The sequence below is a fragment of the Drosophila novamexicana genome, unplaced genomic scaffold, assembly GCF_003285875.2.
Source record: "Drosophila novamexicana strain 15010-1031.04,08,12 unplaced genomic scaffold, DnovRS2.1 tig00000121-arrow-pilon, whole genome shotgun sequence".
In the NCBI taxonomy this organism is placed as follows: Eukaryota; Metazoa; Arthropoda; class Insecta; order Diptera; family Drosophilidae; genus Drosophila; species Drosophila novamexicana.
This window is the reverse complement of record NW_020824773.1, coordinates 402,657-423,619: the sequence shown is the minus strand read 5'-3', so window position 1 is coordinate 423,619 and position 20,963 is coordinate 402,657. Positions and strand designations below refer to the sequence as shown.

At 38.0% G+C, this 20,963-nt stretch overlaps 1 protein-coding gene across 5 annotated transcripts in view; it reads right to left on the bottom strand.

The window, feature by feature from the left end:
• LOC115757909 (nephrin) overlaps nt 1-18,616 on the bottom strand; it is a 73,093-nt gene extending 54,477 nt beyond the window's left edge. For 3 of the 5 annotated variants that reach the window (XM_030698364.1, XM_030698359.1, XM_030698362.1), the window contains exons 1-3: nt 18,148-18,616; nt 11,615-12,042; nt 7,335-7,355 (exon numbers count right to left, since the gene is read on the bottom strand). In XM_030698364.1, the coding sequence (XP_030554224.1) occupies nt 7,335-7,355; nt 11,615-11,753 (160 nt within the window). In that variant the 5' untranslated portion in view covers nt 11,754-12,042; nt 18,148-18,616. The remainder of the gene's footprint in view (nt 1-7,334; nt 7,356-11,614; nt 12,043-18,147) is intronic. The other 2 variants (XM_030698361.1, XM_030698363.1) reach the window with 1 other exon arrangement.
• Nucleotides 18,617-20,963: the final 2,347 nt, after the last annotated feature.

Below are 20,963 nucleotides of genomic sequence, written 5' to 3'. Positions count from 1 at the left end.
AGTATGTTAAATTGTATATATATATTTCATGTATGCCATATTTCCTTATTTGAGTCATATATGATCGACAGTTGAGTTAAAATAGATTGATAACTAAATCAACAACAATAAATGTGAGAAATGAAAGCTAATTTGTCTTTTTTAAGAAGTCGCGATATATACAAATTTTTCTGCTAACGTTGCCACCCAGCTTTTGATTTAACTTGACCTGTTTTAATGTATGTTTTAATTATATGGTTTATATATGCAAAGCATAACTAGCTTTTAAATTTAAAAAATATAATAAATTAAAAAAAAAAATTTGATATTTTTTATGGGTAAGATTCTTTGTCATCGGCATATGATACCAATTCTGTTACATGTCATATTTCTGATGAGATAAATAAAGTACATCTTATTACCTCTTTATTTATTTGAAATGATTCGATTTAATGTAAGACCACACATGGTCAACAATGTTCCTACGATATATATATATAATATATATATATTTGCATATGAAAGCATCCCGTTGAGACCAAATTGACCGAAGGTGTTCGTCTTCTTAAGATCCGGAGTGCAGCCAATCAAAAGGCCAACAAACCCAACATTTGCCACTCGGCACAGTTAAGTACCAAACAAACTTGGCTTGCAGTCCAGTTACTTACAGGGCTCCAGTGTAAGCAGCAGGACTGCTCACGCCTTGCCTATTGGTTGTACCTAAAGCCAGTAACTGGCAAGCGGATGGGTGACCGGGCGAGCACTGGGAGCAGAGGCTCTCTCTGGGGCTGACGAGCGTTTGCCTGTTACGCCTCTTTTGTTTAGCTTTGATTTAACATTTTGTACGTTTACTTTACAGTTTAACAGGCGGCAAACGCACGACATGCTTCGGGCCCGCCCACACGGAGAGACGCCGCTCCGCCCTGTCTTTGTCCGTGCCTGTGCGTTTGGCCCTGCATTTTTATACACTTTCACGTTGGCAATTTCATTTGGTACGGGTCGCTGTGGGAGTTCAAGCTGAAATGTGCTTTTAGTTTTTGCTTTTCTTTTGCCCATTTTGTGTGCGCACTTGCCCCTTTATAATGTCCTGTGTCCCGTGTCCTGTGTCCCGGGCAAAATAGTGCGCCGTAAAAGTGCGCGAAACTCGACTTGTACTGGAACTCGAACTAATGCTGAAAGCTGGAGATGGCGACGGAGACGGAGATGGAGCGGTAGCTGTAGCTGCTGTCCCATGTGGACGGCGAGTTGACAACTTTTTTGCTGTCGTCGCCGCCGCCAACGTCGCTGTTTTTAGTTCTACTTGTTTAAGTGTAGTTGGTTTTAGTTGCTGCGAAATGTTGATTTTTTTTCTCCTTTTTTAAAATTTTCTTTTTTGTAGTATTTTTTTCCTTGTTCCAGAAGTTAAATGTTTCTACGTCGCTGATGCGCAACCAGGCGGCACAAATGCGAAATGGCTACAAACAATTTGAAGCAATAAAATAAAGAGTGCATGCAAAGGGTGGGTGGGAGCCAGGACGGGAGGGTTCGCGCTACTACAACTACAATTGCAACTACAACGACAACGACAACTAACACTACAACAACAACTACAACGGCAACTAAGTACAACGACAACTACATTGAGGACTACAACACAGGCAAATGCCACAATATCTGGCAAGCGAAATAAAAGCGAAATTTAATTGTAAAATTGTTATTGTACTTTGAAGTGCCTGCTGGTTGCTCTCGGGGCGAGTGGCGGTTGGCGGGTGCCGTGTGGCAGTTGGTCCAAGTGCCACAGCGCTGCGCTTTTTGAGTGGTGCGTTGTGTCACACATTGCCCACTCGCAGCAGCAGCACCACCCGCCAGCGCTGAGGCTAACCGCGTTGCTAATTGCCAGTCAGACCACGCCAGCCCGGCTAGCCAGCCAGGACTCGAACAATGGCAGCTCCTCGAGCTGTTTTCGGTGCAAGTTAATCAAACTTTACGTTGCGGGCAATGTGCAGGCAGCTCAAGAGCACAAAATAACGATTTAAATGATGCCCTACGCCAAATAGCTGAGTTGCAGCTGGAGCAATATATGGGCAAGCTTATAAGTAGGCCATTTAAGCTTCAATCAAAAGGACAAAACTTTAACTTTACTTGACCAACTTTGGCGCAAAACCAAAATACCTCAAACTACCCTACCGCAAATACAGTGGAGCACAAAAACGAGCGCTGCCATTGTAAAATCTTTGCCTTCAGCTCTGTGGCAACAATTACATGTTTAATTAAGTTTTTGTTATGACAAGCAGAGAAAAGAGTTCCCCGCCCATTCTGTTCTCTAATTAAAAAGTGCACAACACTGTATAGGATCTCTGAAATGTGTGAGCAAAAGAAGCAGTTGAGAGGCGAATGAACTGCTGCGTCTGAAGCATGCAACATGCATTTGCAAAGCCAGAAAGTATGCAACACAGTTGCTCTGGCACTGCTGCGGCTGCCACATCGAAGTCAGAAGCACAGATACCAGCGCCAGCGTGTCGGTCAGTTAGTCAATGTCAAAATTTAATTTGGATTTTGTATGCAAATGGCCTTAAATGTTACATAACCAGCCAGCAAATTGTTACATATGAGAGTGTCTCCGTGTGTGTGTGTGCTTGGCTTACTGCTTGGGTGACATATGAAATTGCAAGCTACGATTGTCATTTGCAGACACAGACACAGACGCAGAACTTCGGCGCCGCATCCTGGAGCTTTTCCCTTTAAGCCCTTAAGGTGTTGCTCCGCACATAGGACCTTTCTCTGCCTCCAAAAGTCTGTCTGTGTCCATGTTAAATGCATTTGTCGAGCTGCTAACGACTTAACATTTATGATTAGTGCACTGTCTAATTGGTAGGCTCAAACTTGGGGCTTTAACTGCACTAATTGGCAATGTGTAACAGGGCTTAGTGACAGATTCAATCGGATCTTATGTTATCAACGATTTTTCACCCTCTTATTTTTATACATATGTATTAGCAAAAGTTTAAAAGTTTTTCGATATAATAAGAATACACATATTTATATATTTTGAGTTTTGTTTGCAAAACTCAGTTTTTATAATCGTTTTTCTGTCATCATTTCATCTTAAATTGATTTCGATACAATTTGGAGAAAAAAAAATGTAGTCGACTATTTTAATAATACTACTAATAAACGGAATCTTAGTATTAAAAAACTGAACAATTTAAACAAGGCATGAGAGTTGTTTTTTCAATTTAACTCGGTAAATAGAATATATTAAATGATTTATTTCAATCAGCTTAGCTATTTTAAGTCCAATAAATAAACTCAAATCAACAACAGCTGCTTATTAACTTAAAGTTAATTGTTGGAATATTGCAAATTGGCATTTACATAAATTAGCATTAGTTGTTTATGTCAATCATTTAAATTAATTAAATAACAAATTAAACGTTAAGCAAGACTTTTTTAATTGCTAGCGTTTATGAATTCTAATGCATTTGCATATTGGTATTTAGTCTAGAATTTATGTTATATATATGTGTATATATATATATATATAAAATTTTAATCTTTAAGTAAATTCAAAATCAGTTTAAAGTTTTAATATGTTGAAAATATATGTATATCTGCAGCTAATTCTTATCTCCTGCCCCCGCAAGTATGCAATCACTTTTGGTCAGTTCGGGCTCAACTGTTGCGTTGGTGGGCGAAAATACTTATGCATTCATCTGTTTATAAAGTTAGTAGCCAGTCTGAGTATGCAAATCCGCAGAAGCAGCAGCGAGAAGTGCTAGAGATTAATAGAAAACTTTTGCCTTTTTTTTTTCACACAGCCAAAATGAATTCGAACTTTGCGTTTAAGAGATTTTGATTTTTTGGGCAACAAACTTTAAGAAAACTTTGGACTCCTTAGCATACGCAATGAGGCAAGGCATGCACGTAAGCATATTGGGGCCTGCAGGTAAAAGGCCGCAACTGTTTATTTATTTATTTATCATGCGGCCGACACTAAAATGTAACTAAAAACACAAAATTCGACGCTTGCCTGCCTGCCTTACGTCTACACATGCATGGAGACCAGGCCAGATGAGGGGGTGGCCAGAATTTAGGAGGTAAATTCTGATTCGCAGTCCTTCGTCGAGTTGACGTTGACGCTCCTTTGATATATTATGCACGCTTGAGGGCGGCAACAAATAATCAAGTATCAAATTCCACACGGAATGCTAACGAAAACACACAAAACGATTTTTTGTGCCCAGGTCACAGGGGAGCATCAGATCGGGACAGGAATGGGATTTGTTAAGGCTTGTGTATATTTGTGTGCGTGTCTGTGTGTGTATGTGTTTTCCTTGGTCTAAGCTGCCAGCCAAATGAGGCAAAACACAGGCCGCAAAAGCCTCACAAATTTGGAGGGCTGCAAAAACAAAGCCAACTCATAAGAGTTTGTCTCCAGCTCAGGTGGAGTCTCGTCCTGTAATGATGTGGTCTGAGTTTATGGCGCGTGCGGCAAATGAACAAAATGCCAAGAATACAGACAATCTGCCTAGGCCACATGGCAACATCTTCCAACCAGCTCAACTTGCTTGTCTGAGCTTTGTCAAGTAAATCGTCACGCAGAGCGTAAGGCAGGCAAAAATGCCTAAGCCGATTAACAAAGCATAATAGTTGCCAGTTGGCAACTGGCAACTGGCAACTGCTTTACTCTCACAGCCAAACCGACAATAAACTCTGTATAGTGCTGGATCGGAGTTCGGGCATAGGGCAATCGAACCGGGGGAATGGTCAGCAGCAGACTCAACAAAGTTGTTTGATTTTTCTTGTTGACTTTATGTGAATCCAGCTTGACACACACCCACACATACTCAGAGCTATGCCCTCTTGTTAGTTCAGTTGGGTATTAGAAGTTTGTTATTAAGTTTGCAGTGTGCAACTGATAAACATTTTCCAGCTGAGCTTGGCCACACAAATTTCTACGAAATAAGTTAAACATTTTGTACAATTTTATGGAAGCTTCGATCTTAAAATTCCTGGCCAAAAATATTTACCAATTACACAGTTATCAGCAAACATTTTATAATGTTTCTTATCAACGCATTTAAGATAAGAAAATTTTCAGAATACAAGGGAAAAAAATTTGTTTAATTTTGCCCAGTTTTGTGTCAAGTTCTTTGGTTGTTATTTCGGTAAGTAATAATAAGAAAACGTCGATATGCAATAAAGAAACTTAACCTTAATAAATTATTAATATATTATAATATAATGGTTGTAAATATTTGGTCTAAGCCCATATGAAAGACAATTCACACAAATATTTCAAATTAAGATGTTCGAAAAAGCCTTTTTATAAGTATATTCTGAACAAGAGTATTTCAACTTCGATAAATTTGATGTGTCTCTTTAATTGTCAGTGCTGTTTGTTGTTGTCATTTGGCTTTTGTGTGATAGCATTTGGACATTCGGCTGCTGGAATTTGCGTAGAAAATCTCATAAGTCAAACATGAATTCCCATGCAAAAATGTTTTGTCATTTCGCTTGGCCGCTGTCGCTGCCGCTGCCTCTGTCTCTGCATTGGTTGGGGCTTTATTTTCCTGGTATTTGTATTATTTCTTTTCTGACTGTGATTTATTAGGGCCTACTTTCACTTCTTGTGCGCCGCTCTCCTCTTTTTTTTCGGTTGCGGTTCGCTAAGCTTTATTTGTTCATTAGTGAGTCTGTTTAAGGCGCGGCGGCTACTTTCCAAAATTTTGTTGCAATGTTATTGCATATGCCAAGGATCTGAATGGATATTAAATTGTTGGCTATTTAAATACCATTTAAAGAAATATTTATAGGCAGCGCGCTGAACTCTTTAACCGTCTGGCAATCAGTCAAGACGAGTGGCTATAAGAAATGAACTCATCTCGACTGTCAGGCTTAATGAGCGCAAATAAATTCAAGTAGGCTTAAATTTTCCACTGTTTTGCCTTGCCAATTGGGCACTTTTCCCATGCCTCGAACAGTTCTTGGCCACACAGCCACAGAAATTCATATACAAAAATAATACAAGAGACAAAAAGTGCAAAAAGCGCTATGAATAACAAAAACACGAAGAGAGAAAAGGCAGAGTGGGATAGAAATAAGAGATAGAATGAGACAAGCAAAAAAGATGTATAAGAACCGCAAATCTGAAACTATAGAAAATGAATTCTATTTAACATTTGGGTGAAATTTCAATTTTTATTTTTTTATTTTGCACCCGCCAACTCCGCTGCAATGCAATATATAGAAATGAACGATAGACTACGGAGGGCGTGCTCGAATGGGGGCTGCCTTTTTGTGACGTACGCGCCGTCTACTTAGGAAAATGATAAATGTCCTTGTAAAGCCATGAAATGAACAAGTATGAGGAGTGCCAGAACTCTGGCCGTGCCCCTTGGTATTTGGGCCAGCCAAGGCAAACAAGGACAATGTCCTCGGCCAACAGCAAGAAATCACAACATGCGGCAGCCGGCGTCAACTACGTTTCAAGTGGAATGGCCAGGCCAGAAGGCTGCCAGCTATCAGCTTGGACCCTAAGTAGGCTACTCCAAGCACCAAGAGCTAAAAGCACATGCAGACAGTTGGCCTTAGGTATGTGTGTGTGCATGTGTGTATGTGCTCCTGTCGCAAGAAAAACGTTGACAAACTCCTCGCAGCGGCGACTTTTCCTTGCCGTTGTCATTCAACGCGCTGTCAGCTGATTTTTTCTGCTTTCTGCTTACAGGAAACTTGCCCCAAAAATGCCGCCCCAGAGGCAGCGACTTAAGCAGCGCAGGCATTTTTGCCATTCAAGTCGAATAAATGGCGCAAGTTTTTGGCTAGCAGCGAAAACTACACGCACATAGAGAAAGGCAAAAATGAATGGAAGTAAAAGAGAAAGTGGGAGTAGATAGCGGGCGGCAGCGGCACTCCGGGACTGTCCATTGTTGCCCATCACTTTTGACCGGCTGAAAGTTCTTTTGGGGATCCTTTCCAGCAAGTCGCTTCGATTTCATGTCGAAGCTTTTGGCTTTTGCTTTTGATATCCTTCATTACTACGCTGATTCTTGTTTTGAGGTTTTACCAGCGCATTCCTTTCGGCTTCTTGGCTTTGGGGCGTGTCTGTGTGTGGTGGGCGTGGTATCAGCTGCTGTTGTTGTTGCCGCTGTCGTTATTGTTGCGGCATCTATTATTTGGTCTGGTCAACTTTGTGTGCAAATTGTTTGGGTTGTGTCCGAACATCAATAATATTTTGATGTCCATGCCGCACCAAAATTGCTGTTAAATGTTTGAAAATTGTTTTCGGGTTTTTGTGGTCTTAAAATGGGCTTAACATGTGTGCTAAGCACGTTCATTTTACCCATTGATAAGAAAAAAACAAACAGAAAACTTACCAGCCAAAAGATTTAGCAAGGCTGTGAAAACAAAAAGAAAAAAAAATATATTAAATAGAAAAAAAAATATATTAACTTATAAGTTAAAATATTAAAAAAATAATGTTTATAATAAAAAAATAATTAAATGCATATTAAAATAAATACATATTTAAATCATTGCTTAACAAATGTTTTTTTTTTCTAAATGCAATTACTTATTTACAAAGACAATTAAGAACAACTTTCAGGAATTTATTTCATTTACTTTAACTTACATTACTACATTTTTTTAAATTCTCACAAATTTTACATCAAAAGAATGTTATGTAATCTTAGCAAAAGTTTGATTTTCAAAACAATAAAAGTAAACGTTTTTTCATCGTTTCCCGTAAGGTATCATTGAAAATTCTCTTTATTTGCATTCGAATTCTAAATAGTTTCTTTCTGTAATCAAATTCCCCAACTAGCCCCGAATTCCTCACACATATGTATGCATTTCTTTGAGCAGAGACAAGTTTTATATGACTCTAAAATCTTGAAAATTTACCATTAAGTCCCAAAAACTTGCACAGCCGAGCCGCTTAGCAAACAACTTGGCGCTTTGGCCAAGTGCATCTTATAGTGCAATAGTATGATATCTATATCCAATGGATATGTATGGAGAGCAGCAGGCCAAGTTTACAGCGGTTGCAGCAGAAACTTAACTCATCAGAAATGCGTCTAAATAAGCATTTATAAAGCTGCGCTGCGGCAACAAATGGCAAACTTTGGCTTAAACAGACAACAACAAATTGAGCGAACGCCCAGCAGAGAACCCAAATATAATTCGAAAGTTGTTTCCCAAAATTTTGAGTACGTTGTTTTCATAGAAATGCGATAAATAGAACGCCGAGCAGGCAAAGGATGTGGTTTTGTGTGAGGCATAGCGGTTATTCGGCCGGCAGTTAACTTGGAAAACATTGAAATGCCGAAGTGAAAAGTTTGTGTGCCGGCGCCAACAACAACAAAATTCAATTGAAAACACATAAAGTCTAAATTTATTAAATCCCACATCCCCAGTCGCCCGCCCCTTCACTCCCTTGCATCATGCGTATAAGCTTATGCCCCTGAAGTGTTTTCGACTATTTCCAACTTTAGCACTAAAACTAAAACATTGCCCAAGCTGCTGGAACAATATGCAGCCCAGCTGTAGGCGTTTCTCCTTCAATTGGACGATTTCAGGCTGCGGCTGTCGTTTGACTTCAGTCAAGTGGATGTGGCTGTGCTGCGGTGCAAGTGGTGGACGAGAGTGGTTTGCCCCGAAGTTGTCTGGCCTCTAATTTAGTTGCCAGCTGCCCACGCGGCGTATGAGAAATATATATATGGTATTCCCATATAACTCATACGTCATGTTGCACGGTCAAATGAACAAACACAGCTGAGGCATGTTTATCAAGTACTTGCGACTCTCTTTATCCACATTCCCAACCTGCATGCCTGTTTATACATTTATTAAGTAAATCATATGCCCTGTGGTCGCAGATACATGTACATACCTAGTTGTACATTATTTTAAGTGTTTAAATTTTCACGTTTTAATAGACATATTATATTAACTACCTGATTAGTCGCACCACAATGAGCAATTAGCGGGGCTTCAAGGTGGCTTCGCTTAATTTTTCTTGCCATCCATAAACTCGGCGAACTTTGTTTATGTGGCTGCCCAATGGTCGTGCTTATTGTTCAATTTGCTTGCCAAGTTTTCGATGGCTGAAAAAAGTGAAGACTAACGCAAACTTTGCAAAGTTTTCTTGCAACATAAAAATATGGTGCGTCCTTCAGCTTTCCCTTCGTCTCTTGCTCCTGCTTGGCCTATTTATTAGCAACATATTATTATTTAGCTTGCAAGTGGGCGAAAGTGATGGCCATCGAAAGTTTTGGTGGCTGACCAGCTGGCGAGTGATCTCGGCCCCTCCAAGCAATAACTCAGGCAAACAGAATAACAAGCCCTAAAAGCCATTGAATTGCTTTGCCAGCAGCTGTTGCTGACCATTAACAGCCGTGCAAAGTAAGTTTTCTTGCCTTTTGTTTTGCTTATTTCGCACAGCTTCTTCTTATTTTATTTTTTATTTTTCGCTCGAATGGAAGGGGAGTATTAGACGATTACAAAGAGCTTGGCACATTTGGCTACCGTAAGACGGCAAAGCTTTGCAGCCATCAAAATCAATTTCACATAATTTAAACTGTATTAAATTTACTCGCAAACTTTGTCAGAAAAAACCAGAAATTTCATTTATTCAATAACGCGGCGACAGAAACGCTGCTTTGACAGCCACAAAGGCGTGCGCGTATTCACACACAATAAACTTTCTGTTGATTGAATAAGAGTTGCACACACGCTTTCGCGCATATATAGGCTGGCTTAATAGCAGCCAAACTTTTCACTTGAAATTAAATTTCACACACACAAAGACAGAGACAAGGGCGCAAAGTGGAAAAAGTGGAGTAACATTTGCCGCCAGGCGCAATCAATTTTTTGGCAGCACACCGAAAAAACCAAGGCAGCAGCTGCAGTATAGGACTTTGGTATACCCCGTTACAAAAATATAAAGTTATTTCAAAATATTAGAATTTATCATTCGTTAATTTAACCATTCATATGCGGTGCATAATCATCAATTGTATTACCTTATATATAATTTTAAGCACACGTAGAGCACCATGTTTCCAGACTCATTTATTATAACATATATAATATGCGTTTTTTATTTATGTATAGAAATCGGATTTTATCGATTTAAAGGGGCACAAACTTGCAGGGACTTATAAACCATATTTACTGCATCTGGCGTTTATTGTAAGCTTAATTATGTACACTTTATTGCTTCTGGAACGCGGTATTCTACCTTTGTGCAATGTGCGCTACCTATAATACGATTTAAATAATTCCTGGTGATCTCAAAGCCATATGTATGTGTCAACATGTCAAACATGTACAAAATGATTTTTCAATAGTTATTAAAATATAAAATAGCTCAAGCTTGCCGTTTATATAAAAATAAAGATATTTCATAAGAGATTGTATGAACTATATGCGATGATCTGATCTGACTTTGGGAATAATTAAAGTAATAATAAAGTATTTACTGATTTTGCGTCGGACACAAACTCATTTTGAAAGACCGTTGTTTAATTTCGCTTGATATATGTTTCGCTATCTATACACTTATACCCCCGTATTGAAAACGAGTATCCAACATTTGGTGGGCAACGTTAGGGTTCAATATTCATATCATAGGTTCTTTATGAAAATTTATGCGAAATGTATTTGTCAGCTTTTATGAGATTAAAATGGCGTGGGGCTTAAAATAGTTTGGGTAGCTTTGCATTTTCAAGGGCGGGAAATGGGTGGAACATTAATGTCATACTTTTAAGCAATAACAAGTAAGAGGTTCTAGTCGGAAGCTCCCGACTAGGGGATACCCTGAACCCTCTTCTTCCAACATCAAATGCATATATATATTCTATTTTAGAAGCTATATGTCAATTTTGGTGACTCTAGCTCTTATTATTTACCAAAATTGCCCAAAAAACAGGATATCGATATCGATTGCTTGGAAACGGAGTAAGTTATCGATTATCGGAAGCAAACTCGATCTGCGCGGGAACTAGGAGCACCTACATCTAAAATTTCAAGTCTCTAGCTCTAATAGGTTCTGAGATCCTTGCGTTCATACATACGGACGGACGGACGGACGGACAGTCTGATGTTGATCAAGAATATATATACTTTATGGGGTCGGAGATGCTTCCTTCTGCCTGTTACATACATGTGGATTTCGCACAAATACAATATACCCTTATACCCATTTTTAATGGGTTCAGGGTATAAAAATTGGACCGAGCAAAGCCGGGAAATATATTACCTACTATAATAAATATATGATATTTGATATATTTTCTTGTGTTGTTTGCGCTATACTTTGTTCTTCAGTGTTCAGTAATATGAAATTATATAAATGCATTCTTCCCAACTTCCCAACGGTAGAAGCTTATAATAAATAACTGATAGGGTTTCAACAAGCAATACATCTAAATATAATCTTTAAATACCTACTTCCGTAATAAGCAAAAACTGTAACAATTAGAAGATAATATAATTTAAAAACATAACTTTTACCTTTAATGCCAAAATTTTATTCATTTGTCTTGATACCAAGGATTTAAGCATTACGGCCCTTTTTCAAATGCAAGTAAAGGGTATTTTGTATAAGATTCTATAAAAGATCTTAAAATGAGTTGCAAATTAGTCAACTTACCGTTCTCCTCCTCAATATTTCGTGTCATTGTCGTTGAAGAGCTGACGCGAGCACGTGTTGCTGCCGCTGCATGTCCGTTGAACGCCGGCAGGACGAGGCACAGCAGCAAGGACAGTAGGCAGCTGACAGCCAGGCACATGGTTGCCTTGCTCTTTGATTGTGCTTGTGTGTGTGTGTGCTAGGTGCTACAGTATGGCTATAGAGAAGCCTCGGTCTGAAGTGCGACTGCCGTTGGTGCTGCTGGCCAACGCCAATGGCAAAACGTCGGGCAGTTTTCGTTGCCTACTTTCGGGCGCTACAGGAATTCACACACGCACACCACAATCATATGTTGCTGTTGTTGTTATTAACTGGGCTTATTTGTGCATATATTGATTTGATTTAATTTGACATTTTTATTTACGTCCATTTACAAATTTTCGGGGAGGCTGCAAAAAAGAGATATGACGAGGTCGAGGGTCAGCAAATTATTGACATGTCAATAAATAAAATATATAGTAATGCTATATTTTTGGAAAATTGCCATTGCAATTTAGTGAATATGTTGTTGTCGTTGTTGAAATTTATTTAATTGCCTTTATTTTTGGTTTGGCAAAATTTGTAAGCAGATTTACTGCACTTTCCCACACACATACACATGCACTCGCACAAACAGACGCACACTGGTCACTGAATTTTACGAATTTGATTGGGTTAACTTGTTTGTTTTTATATTTATATCGTTTATGTGTTATTTATGTGGTTGAAATCGTTAATTTATGTTCTCCGTTGTCGTGTTGCGAGCAAATTCACAAATTATGCAAAATTGTATGATTTTGTTTTAAAAGGTTTTTATTTAGGTTTTGTTTATTTGCATCATGGCGAAAAGTCACTCGAAATTAGAGCGTAATTTATTGATGCACAAGTGAAACTGTAATTGATTCTATGCCAACGATAAACGGAAAATATTTTATCGATGGGAACTATTTGCATCAATATTTTAAATAGCGAATTATGGATTGGTCCAGAGTACGGCTTACTTTTTGTTAATTTAACAAATGCTAAGCATTTTACTTTATTATTATTGATTGTTAAGCAAATAGAATGTGCTTCAGTATTTGTAAACCATTGAAAATTGTTTGCTTTTTAATATTATTTATATAAGCGCATCGACAATTTTGCTAGAATATGCGTGCTAAAATTTAGATTAAATTCCAGTTTGCAAATAAAATAAATTATTTAAACAAATATGCAAAAAACAAAATGCCTTTGGAAATAAAATTTATCTAAGGAAGTCCGAATGCTCAGTAGCGTATTTATTTTGGACTCTTGGAACTAAAAACTTATAACCTGCTAACTATCTCATTCTTATATTATGGTATATTTTAAATTAAAGAGAGATTAACTAAGCCTAACATTAAATTGTCTTATAAAAGCTTAAATAAATGTCACTCAAGCAATTAAATGCCTAAAACAGGTTCCGAGGAACATAACCCGCCGCAACAGGAACTTTCTTATGTACAACTGAGCATATACCAATACATTTGGCCAAGACACCAACAAATCAAACCGCAAGCGTCTCGTCAAGCAACAGCACGTACAATATGCCTACCGCTCCTCAATATTTTACAACATATTGCATTCACACTGAAGCGGTTTTAATTAAAGTATATTTATAACTTGGGTCCATGTCGGAGGTGGCAAGCGATCAGGAGAGACAGCTATGGGGGAAATTGTGGGAAATCATTTAAAATGCCGCTTGCGTACATATTTCTTATAATTTATGGTGCCCATATAAATGACTAACAACACACGAGGCCCTTGGTACAAGGAACAAGGACTAACTGGGAACTGGAAACTGGCAACATGCTGGGGCGCAAAAGGACGAATCAAGGAAAGTTGAGCAGGGCCAAAAGAATGGCAAAACATGTGCCCAAGTAGGAGCGCGTGTAGATCTTTAAAGGGAGCCCAAGGAAGCGCACAGAACGTGCCAGCATCAAAGTTCAATATGACGAAGCTGGCGACGACGACACTGCAAAAGTAATGCCAAAGACCTAACGAGTGCAAATTTCTCTTTAGACTTGGCGTTTGTTTTTTGTGCTCGCATTGCTTTTACTTTTACGTAGCAAAAACTCAATAAACGATAAACAGGAAAACGGAAATCGGAAACTGTATACGTTCATGTTTCTAGTCTACACGGACACAAACACACACAGACAGCGCCGCCATTTTGCGCGACATTCGAGGCAGTTCGACGTGCTTTTATGATATATTGACTTGCTGTGTTTTATCGGCCACGTCGCCATAGCTGGCAATGCTTTTACCCTCGGCGCACTAATTTTATTTTGCCGCTATTGACAAACTCGCCCCATTTCCACTTGTATTTGTATTCCTCTCTCTTCTTTTTTTTTGGTCTCAGCAGAGCAGATCATAAATAAAATTTTATTAAACTATGCGACTGTGAATGCGAATGTGACTCTGGCTGTGGCAACCGCAACTGTCAGCCAAGAGCTCAGAGTAGAGCGCATCGAAAAATGTTCGCGTTTAATACAATTTTTGCAACTGGCGCATAATAAATCTATATAAGTTTATTTATCATACGCCCCGCTGCCAGATTGCGCCGTTTTCGTTCGGTGCGGCCTAAATGGATTTCCACTCCAATGGATTAAAATAAAAATAATATAAAAAAAAATAAAAAACAACCAGTCGTTAAGCGATTAATGTAAATATTTTTGGAAATCTATCATAAAAATATCTATGTAGGAAATATACAGAGGCATTTTTATTCAAATTGATGCCAAATATTGGCAGAAAGTGCCAAAACAGGCGACATCTATAAATCTGTTTTTTTTTTAAATGTTCGGCAATAAAATTTAAGAAACACTTCTGATAAATAAAGTGGAAACCATGTCAAACATTTGGTCACTGTTGGATGACAAGTTATATTTAATTTAGAAAAGCATAAATCTTTGAACAACATATGAGGCGACAACTGCAAATAAGAAATAAAATATATAAAACAAATAGAACTTGATGGTGTTAATTGATGTTAAATGGAATATTTATGATAAAGAATTACGCCGGAAGCTTTGTAAAGGCGATTTCTTCTTCGAGATGGAAGAAGTTCCTCATATTAGAGTTTGGTGTGGGGAAGATCGCTTAAGCAAAGTTCACAATAGCAAACGCAAACTGCTCACAGATTTTAGATTGGATAAATAGTACTAGGATGCGTAAAAAAACCTGAAAATCTTGGAAAGAATCTTAATTACAGACTATGGGGATGGCGTGTCATCCAACAGAAATATATTTATAAGACCTCCACATAACAAATACACTTCAATTATGTAAAATATTCCAAGCTCTCAGTAGAGCACAATCAGCTTTCAAAAATCTAAACGCTGGGACAAGCTCAAACACTATTATTGATAACATTCAATATTGCATATATATGCATCCTAGATATCATTTTTATCTTTGAGGGCCTAATTACTGCAACCTATAAGGAATTTAATTTCCTTCTAAGCCTTGGGATACCCTACCGCTCAATCACGTATTTTAACGAATGAGAACGTATAATTTTGGCTATCTATAACCATCTTTAAAAAAATATTTTAATTTGCTATAAGAAAGTGTAGTCATAATTGTATGCAAAAAAACTCATAAAAAATCAATGCCCTCCTGATAATGTATCTTATAAATGGGAAGCTAAAATATAATATTGCATCTGAAATCTGCATATTTAAAAACTTGTTGCCTCATACTGGCTTAAAGAAAAAGAAAAAACTTCTTGCTACATTAGCTAATATGGGTTCGAGATGTTGTCCACATAACGTGGCGTATACGTAACCTGGCTGCGTAAAGTACGTTGTGCCAGTTACTCGATCGACGTGCACTTCAATTTACAAACATGCCAAGCACTGTGTATGCAAGCTTGTTTATGTGTGAGTGTATGTGTGGATGTGTATTTTCCTGCTGCAGATGCTGAAAAGTGTGTCGACGTTTTTCCATTTCCGTCGTTGTTGTTCTTGTTGCAATCTAATGTAATGAAGTGTGTTTGCATTAAAATGCAATTTGAAGTGCAAAGTTACAATATTATTATGGCGTAGCTTACAGGTATGTGTATGCGAGTGCTGCATGTGTGTGCCACGTGTGTGTGTATGTGTGCACTAAAGAGCCCTTTGGCTTAGCCCTGAGCTATGCTGCTCGTACCTGCCCCAAGTGCCAGGCGTCAGAGTCGGCGCCATTTTTTTTTCATACTTTTTTGCGGTTTATGTGCGCTAAGTGAGCCTATAAAAATCCATGCATGGCTGCCTCTGCCTCTGCTCTGGCTGTTTGCTATGTGTGTTCAAGTACATTTTTATGAATACTAAAATTCCCAAAGAGCAGCAGCAGTGGCTGTGGCAGCAATCAGAGCGTTCAACACTTGGCATCATCATCGTATGCAGCTGTTGTTGCTGCTAATTCTGTTGTGTACTTGGCGGAGGACGCGAAGGCAACGCACATTTGCATGCCAGGACATGTCAGTACATTGACTAACACTTTGCCGCCCCCAGTTTGGCATGTGACCTTGCCAACATGGCTGGTCATTTGATATGCTTAAGCCACAGACACATGCAAATTGCAATTGAATGCAATTGTCGTCCGCTGCCTGCTTAAGCTACGTATTCGGTTACGGCTTCGGTTTGAGTTTCGGTTTTCCACTGGCCGCAATATAAATTGCATGTTAAAATACATTTCAATACTCAATTTATTCACTTTGTTTTGGACATATTCAAATGCGCGCTCGGCCCATCCATTAAATGTGTCATGCAGTGTGCTGCATTGTGGTCTCTTGTGGCCATCGGTTGCATCCAATTGTTTGCCGTACTACAATTAATTGTGTCGAAAATGGTTTTAGTTGTATTTTAATAATTAATTATTGTTGTTGCCTGAGGCTAATTGGCAAGTGCAAGTGGAAATGCATTAAGCGCACGATTGCTTTTGCGACATAATGGCCACAAAGTGATTTTTATTTGGCACATACCTTATAAAATAAATTTATAGACAATAAAATAATAAAAGTCTGACTCGAAATTATTAAAATCATTCGCTAGTTTTAAATAAAAACTATCACTTGTACAATAAAATATTAAAATAGCTTTAAGACACAAATAGATATCAATGAGATAAAATAAGTATTTAACAAAAAAAAAAAATATTTATATATATATATTTTGTGCTATACTTATTAGTAAATGCCGCAATTTTCTCTTTAAACTACTTCAAAATTAATTGAAATTCATATGACTAATACTCACATGCAAAAAATATGTTTTATTTAATATGTTACAGCATCTACCAAAGCGTGATATTTAATTTTTTATGCTATCAAAATTATTGATTTGATTTAATATTTTTTGTATCTATTTAAGTTTATTTCCATGTTATATCTTTACAATTTTATGTACTATTTACTGCAGAAAAAAAGTTTACTTTATTTAATTAGGTTATTGTAATTTTTTTTTTAATTTTATTTTTGTTGATATAATTACTTTTATATTTGTATTATTTGTTAATATAATTGCAAGTATTGAATATATTTTAAAACAAATATACAATTAATGACAAGCAAACATAAAAATATGGCTACTCTTATTATTTTATTTATTTCCTCGGTTCTATATTAACCATTTTCAATCTGGACAACCTCCATTAACCATTTCCTCTAGTAGCACAATCTTAATCATTTTATCTCCCATTTATCTGCTGCGGCTGCCTTTTGTCGCATTCAAGTACCTTTAAATCGCTGTGTGTAATGAAATTACACGCACACTTCAACAATTTAGCAATTGAACAAATGTGCATCACTCAACACTTTCAGTGCTTGACATTTTTCTATTTGATTATGGTTCATATTTGTTATGCGGATTTCAATGCCAGCAATTTAGCACTTGAGCTGTGAAATTTGATAACACTCGAGAAGAAATGCCCTGAATAGCGCACAGCAATGCATGTTGCATAAGAAATACCCTATAAATACTGAACACATTCAATAGAATTCACAACAATAACAAATTTTGCACAATTTGTATGGGAAGCAGCAACAAAGGCTTGCAAAAACTAATTCAACTAAAGCTTACAAAATAAAATCTTTTTGGAAAGAGCAGTACAGAAAATCGTTTTTATATGCCGGCTTACACACACACACACACCCAAGCACACACACGCACAACGACATTCATGCTAACTGGGAAGTAATCCAAACGACGCCGTTGCCGAGATTCGCTTTTTTTCAGTGATTTTCTGCTCGCTGGCATTCGCTGTGTTTTCCATGAAAATGATTTTCATTGAGAACGAGGCGACAACGACGTCAGAGCGTGGGAGGGCCGCACTCAGATCGTATTGGATCGGCTGGGAAAGTGCCCCACCGACAGACGTAGCACGAAAGTCGACAAACGTTGATTTGTAAATTTAACAACGACAACAACAACAACAACATCAACAACGACAACGATAACGACAACTGTGACAATGACAACAAATTGGTTGTCGCTTACAACAAATCGACTGCTTACATTTTGCCAGCTAGTAAAGTGTAAAGTAAAGGCGGCACACGCGACAATAAACGCACCAAAAGAAACGTTCAAAAATCACGACACGTTTCAAGCTTTGGATTTCGGCTCTTTTATGGCATTCTCTTTCAGAGTTTTTTTTGATGTATTTTAATTTCAAGTGTAACTAACGCGTCGTATGCGCAATGTCGACAGCCACATTTTGATGCGTTTCACATCTCAAAGAATTAATGAAACACTCGCCAACTTTTTACATATTTTTTACTAATATTATTTCCTGTGCCTAGCTGCACGCAACGGAACGCACAACACGAAACTCGAAACGGAAACGGGTTGCGCCAAAGTAATCGAAAATCCCGTTAGTCTCGACCGTACCCGCGGGATCGCAAACTCTCACTGAAACGATTTTTAGGGTATACACAGAGCAGAACGACCGAGAAAAGTGCCCACAGCCGAAACGACGACAGCATCCCGAGCAGCCCACCCGAATGCCGCAATTGAGCCGACAATGAGCGAGGCGAGCGAGAGAGCGAAATTGCCGACGCGCCAGCCGAGCGCAGCTGCCCATTTTCTGTTTGCTGGATGCTGTTAACATGCTGTTAACTGCCGCCCTGTTAACTCAGCAGCCGTAGGTAAATAATTTATAGCAAGCTTTGCAGCGCTCATACAAGACAACAAGCAGTCAAAATATGGCAAGTTATGGGCAACCCGTATTTGAATGTATATATTTTCTTTAAAAATATGGTTAAAAAATAAAAATACTCAAGTGAAAACATATATTTCACATTTTATAGCAAGCTCTCAGCTTGTTTACATTTCTCTGAAGCCATCGGCATCGTGTGCTCTCTCACTGTACTCTCACGTAGCGCTTGCTCTCTGCAAGAGAGAATATAACGCAGATTGTTCTAAAAATCAGCTGGGTCCTGTGCTAAAAATGCGAGTTAAATGTTACTGCGAGACAATGAATATATGTCTTTAACTAAGAGTTAACGTATTTACTTATAAGGTTTTTATATACAAAAATATATAATACAACTTTTGAGCTAACATATTTTTTCAACTTACTAGGTGCGGACTAACGAAAAAGCATATGCAAAATATTTGCCTATAAAAGGGATCATTTTAACTTTGCATTCAATTTTTATTCATGTACAACAATAATTTCCAATGTATTTAGCAGTTTGGTTTTTTATTTTAAGTTATTATCATCGACACCCACACATCAATCAAATGCACACCTGTTGCCCATTTGGCGCTGCCTGCCTGTCAATCAATGCAGGTGCGCTTGATATAGCAGTGAAAATACAACAACAGACAATGTAAAGAGAGAAAAATATAGGCACATAGTTGTTAAGCAAAACTTTATGCGAATTAAATGGTAAAGATACCTTAACTGTGTCTTTTATTTAATAATAACTATAAAAAACAAAAACTAATAATTAAATATGTTATACATAAAAGTATTTACTCTAGCACAACAAATAACTTATTAAGCTAACAATTGTGTAAAAACTAACAGAGCGCTGTAATTTATCGCTAACAGACAGCCTCTCTGCGTTTAACAGAGCTCTGCTCTTTAGAAGGAGCGCGCCAGCTTTGTTTATGCAAAACTGTGTCAAATTTGGCGAAACAATGTAAAGCTTTTTTATGGCTCACCATAGAGGTGTAAAGAAATGTTAAGAGCCAGCCGTTAAGTAGGCCACATAAGTCAGCTGTAAGCCAAATACCACCAGGGACTGACGGCAGCTAAGCAGCAGTTATTAGCCACATTATAAAAGTATTTTACATTCTTGCAACTTTAAGGCCAAAATAGTAAGCACATCTTTAAGTCGCTTTGCAGCTGGCAACAGCGACAAATGTTGGTCAGCTGTTTTTTATCAGCTCATAAACATGGCGTACAAGTTCATTTCGGCGTTAAAAGCGTGTTTTTGCCTGACCGCCATGTGTTGGTGTGCGCTTTCCTGCATGTGTGTGTGTGTGTGTGTACGTTTCACAGCTGCAGCACACACACGCACACAACTGCTGTCATTTTTAATAGCAAACACAACACCAGCGACTTTTGCGCATGAAATAACACCAACTAAATGTACGATATAGTACTAAGTAGCCCCGTCCTAGCCCACACACAATGGGAGCAAAAGAGGAAATGTGTTCCAACAAAGAAAATGTGTTCAGATTTGAATTTCCTAGCTAAAAAATAGTTCAGCATGCCTTTCTTTTCTTATATTAAAAGTAAATATAAGAGATTTGATTTCTATTATTTTCTCCTTGATATGTCTCGCTTTAAATATAGGAATTTCCGTAGTTGTGATATATATACCAAATATGTTTTTCATCGTTTATGTAAGTTTGCATCCCAGTCAAATAAAAGCCGAAAGCAGAGTTTAATAAAAGTTGTGTCAATCGAATTATATTTGCTCCACTGTGCGCGTGTCTTTGTTGTAGTAATGAAAGTGTTTTTGTGTAGTGTACCAGACGCACACGCAACATGCGTGGTCTGCTCACAACCTGCGTCTCTTTCGGCTTCCGGCTGCAACAGCTTCTGCCTCTTCCTTAACTGCTGATGCTGCTCTATGTGTATGAGTGTGTTGGCCAGCTAGTGAAATATGACAAAAAGCATGCTTCAGTTCTTTTTTTCTTACCATTTTTTGTTATTATTGTAGCTGCTGTTGCTGTTGTTGCTGTTTTTTGTCAGCGTTTCTAATAGCTAAAGTCAAAGGGTATAGGGGAACGGAGCCAAGGCGCATTCCTCGACCAACGAACTAGCAGTGCTCGAAAGGAGTCGCCGTTATTGTTGTAGTGTGTGACTGGATGTGTGT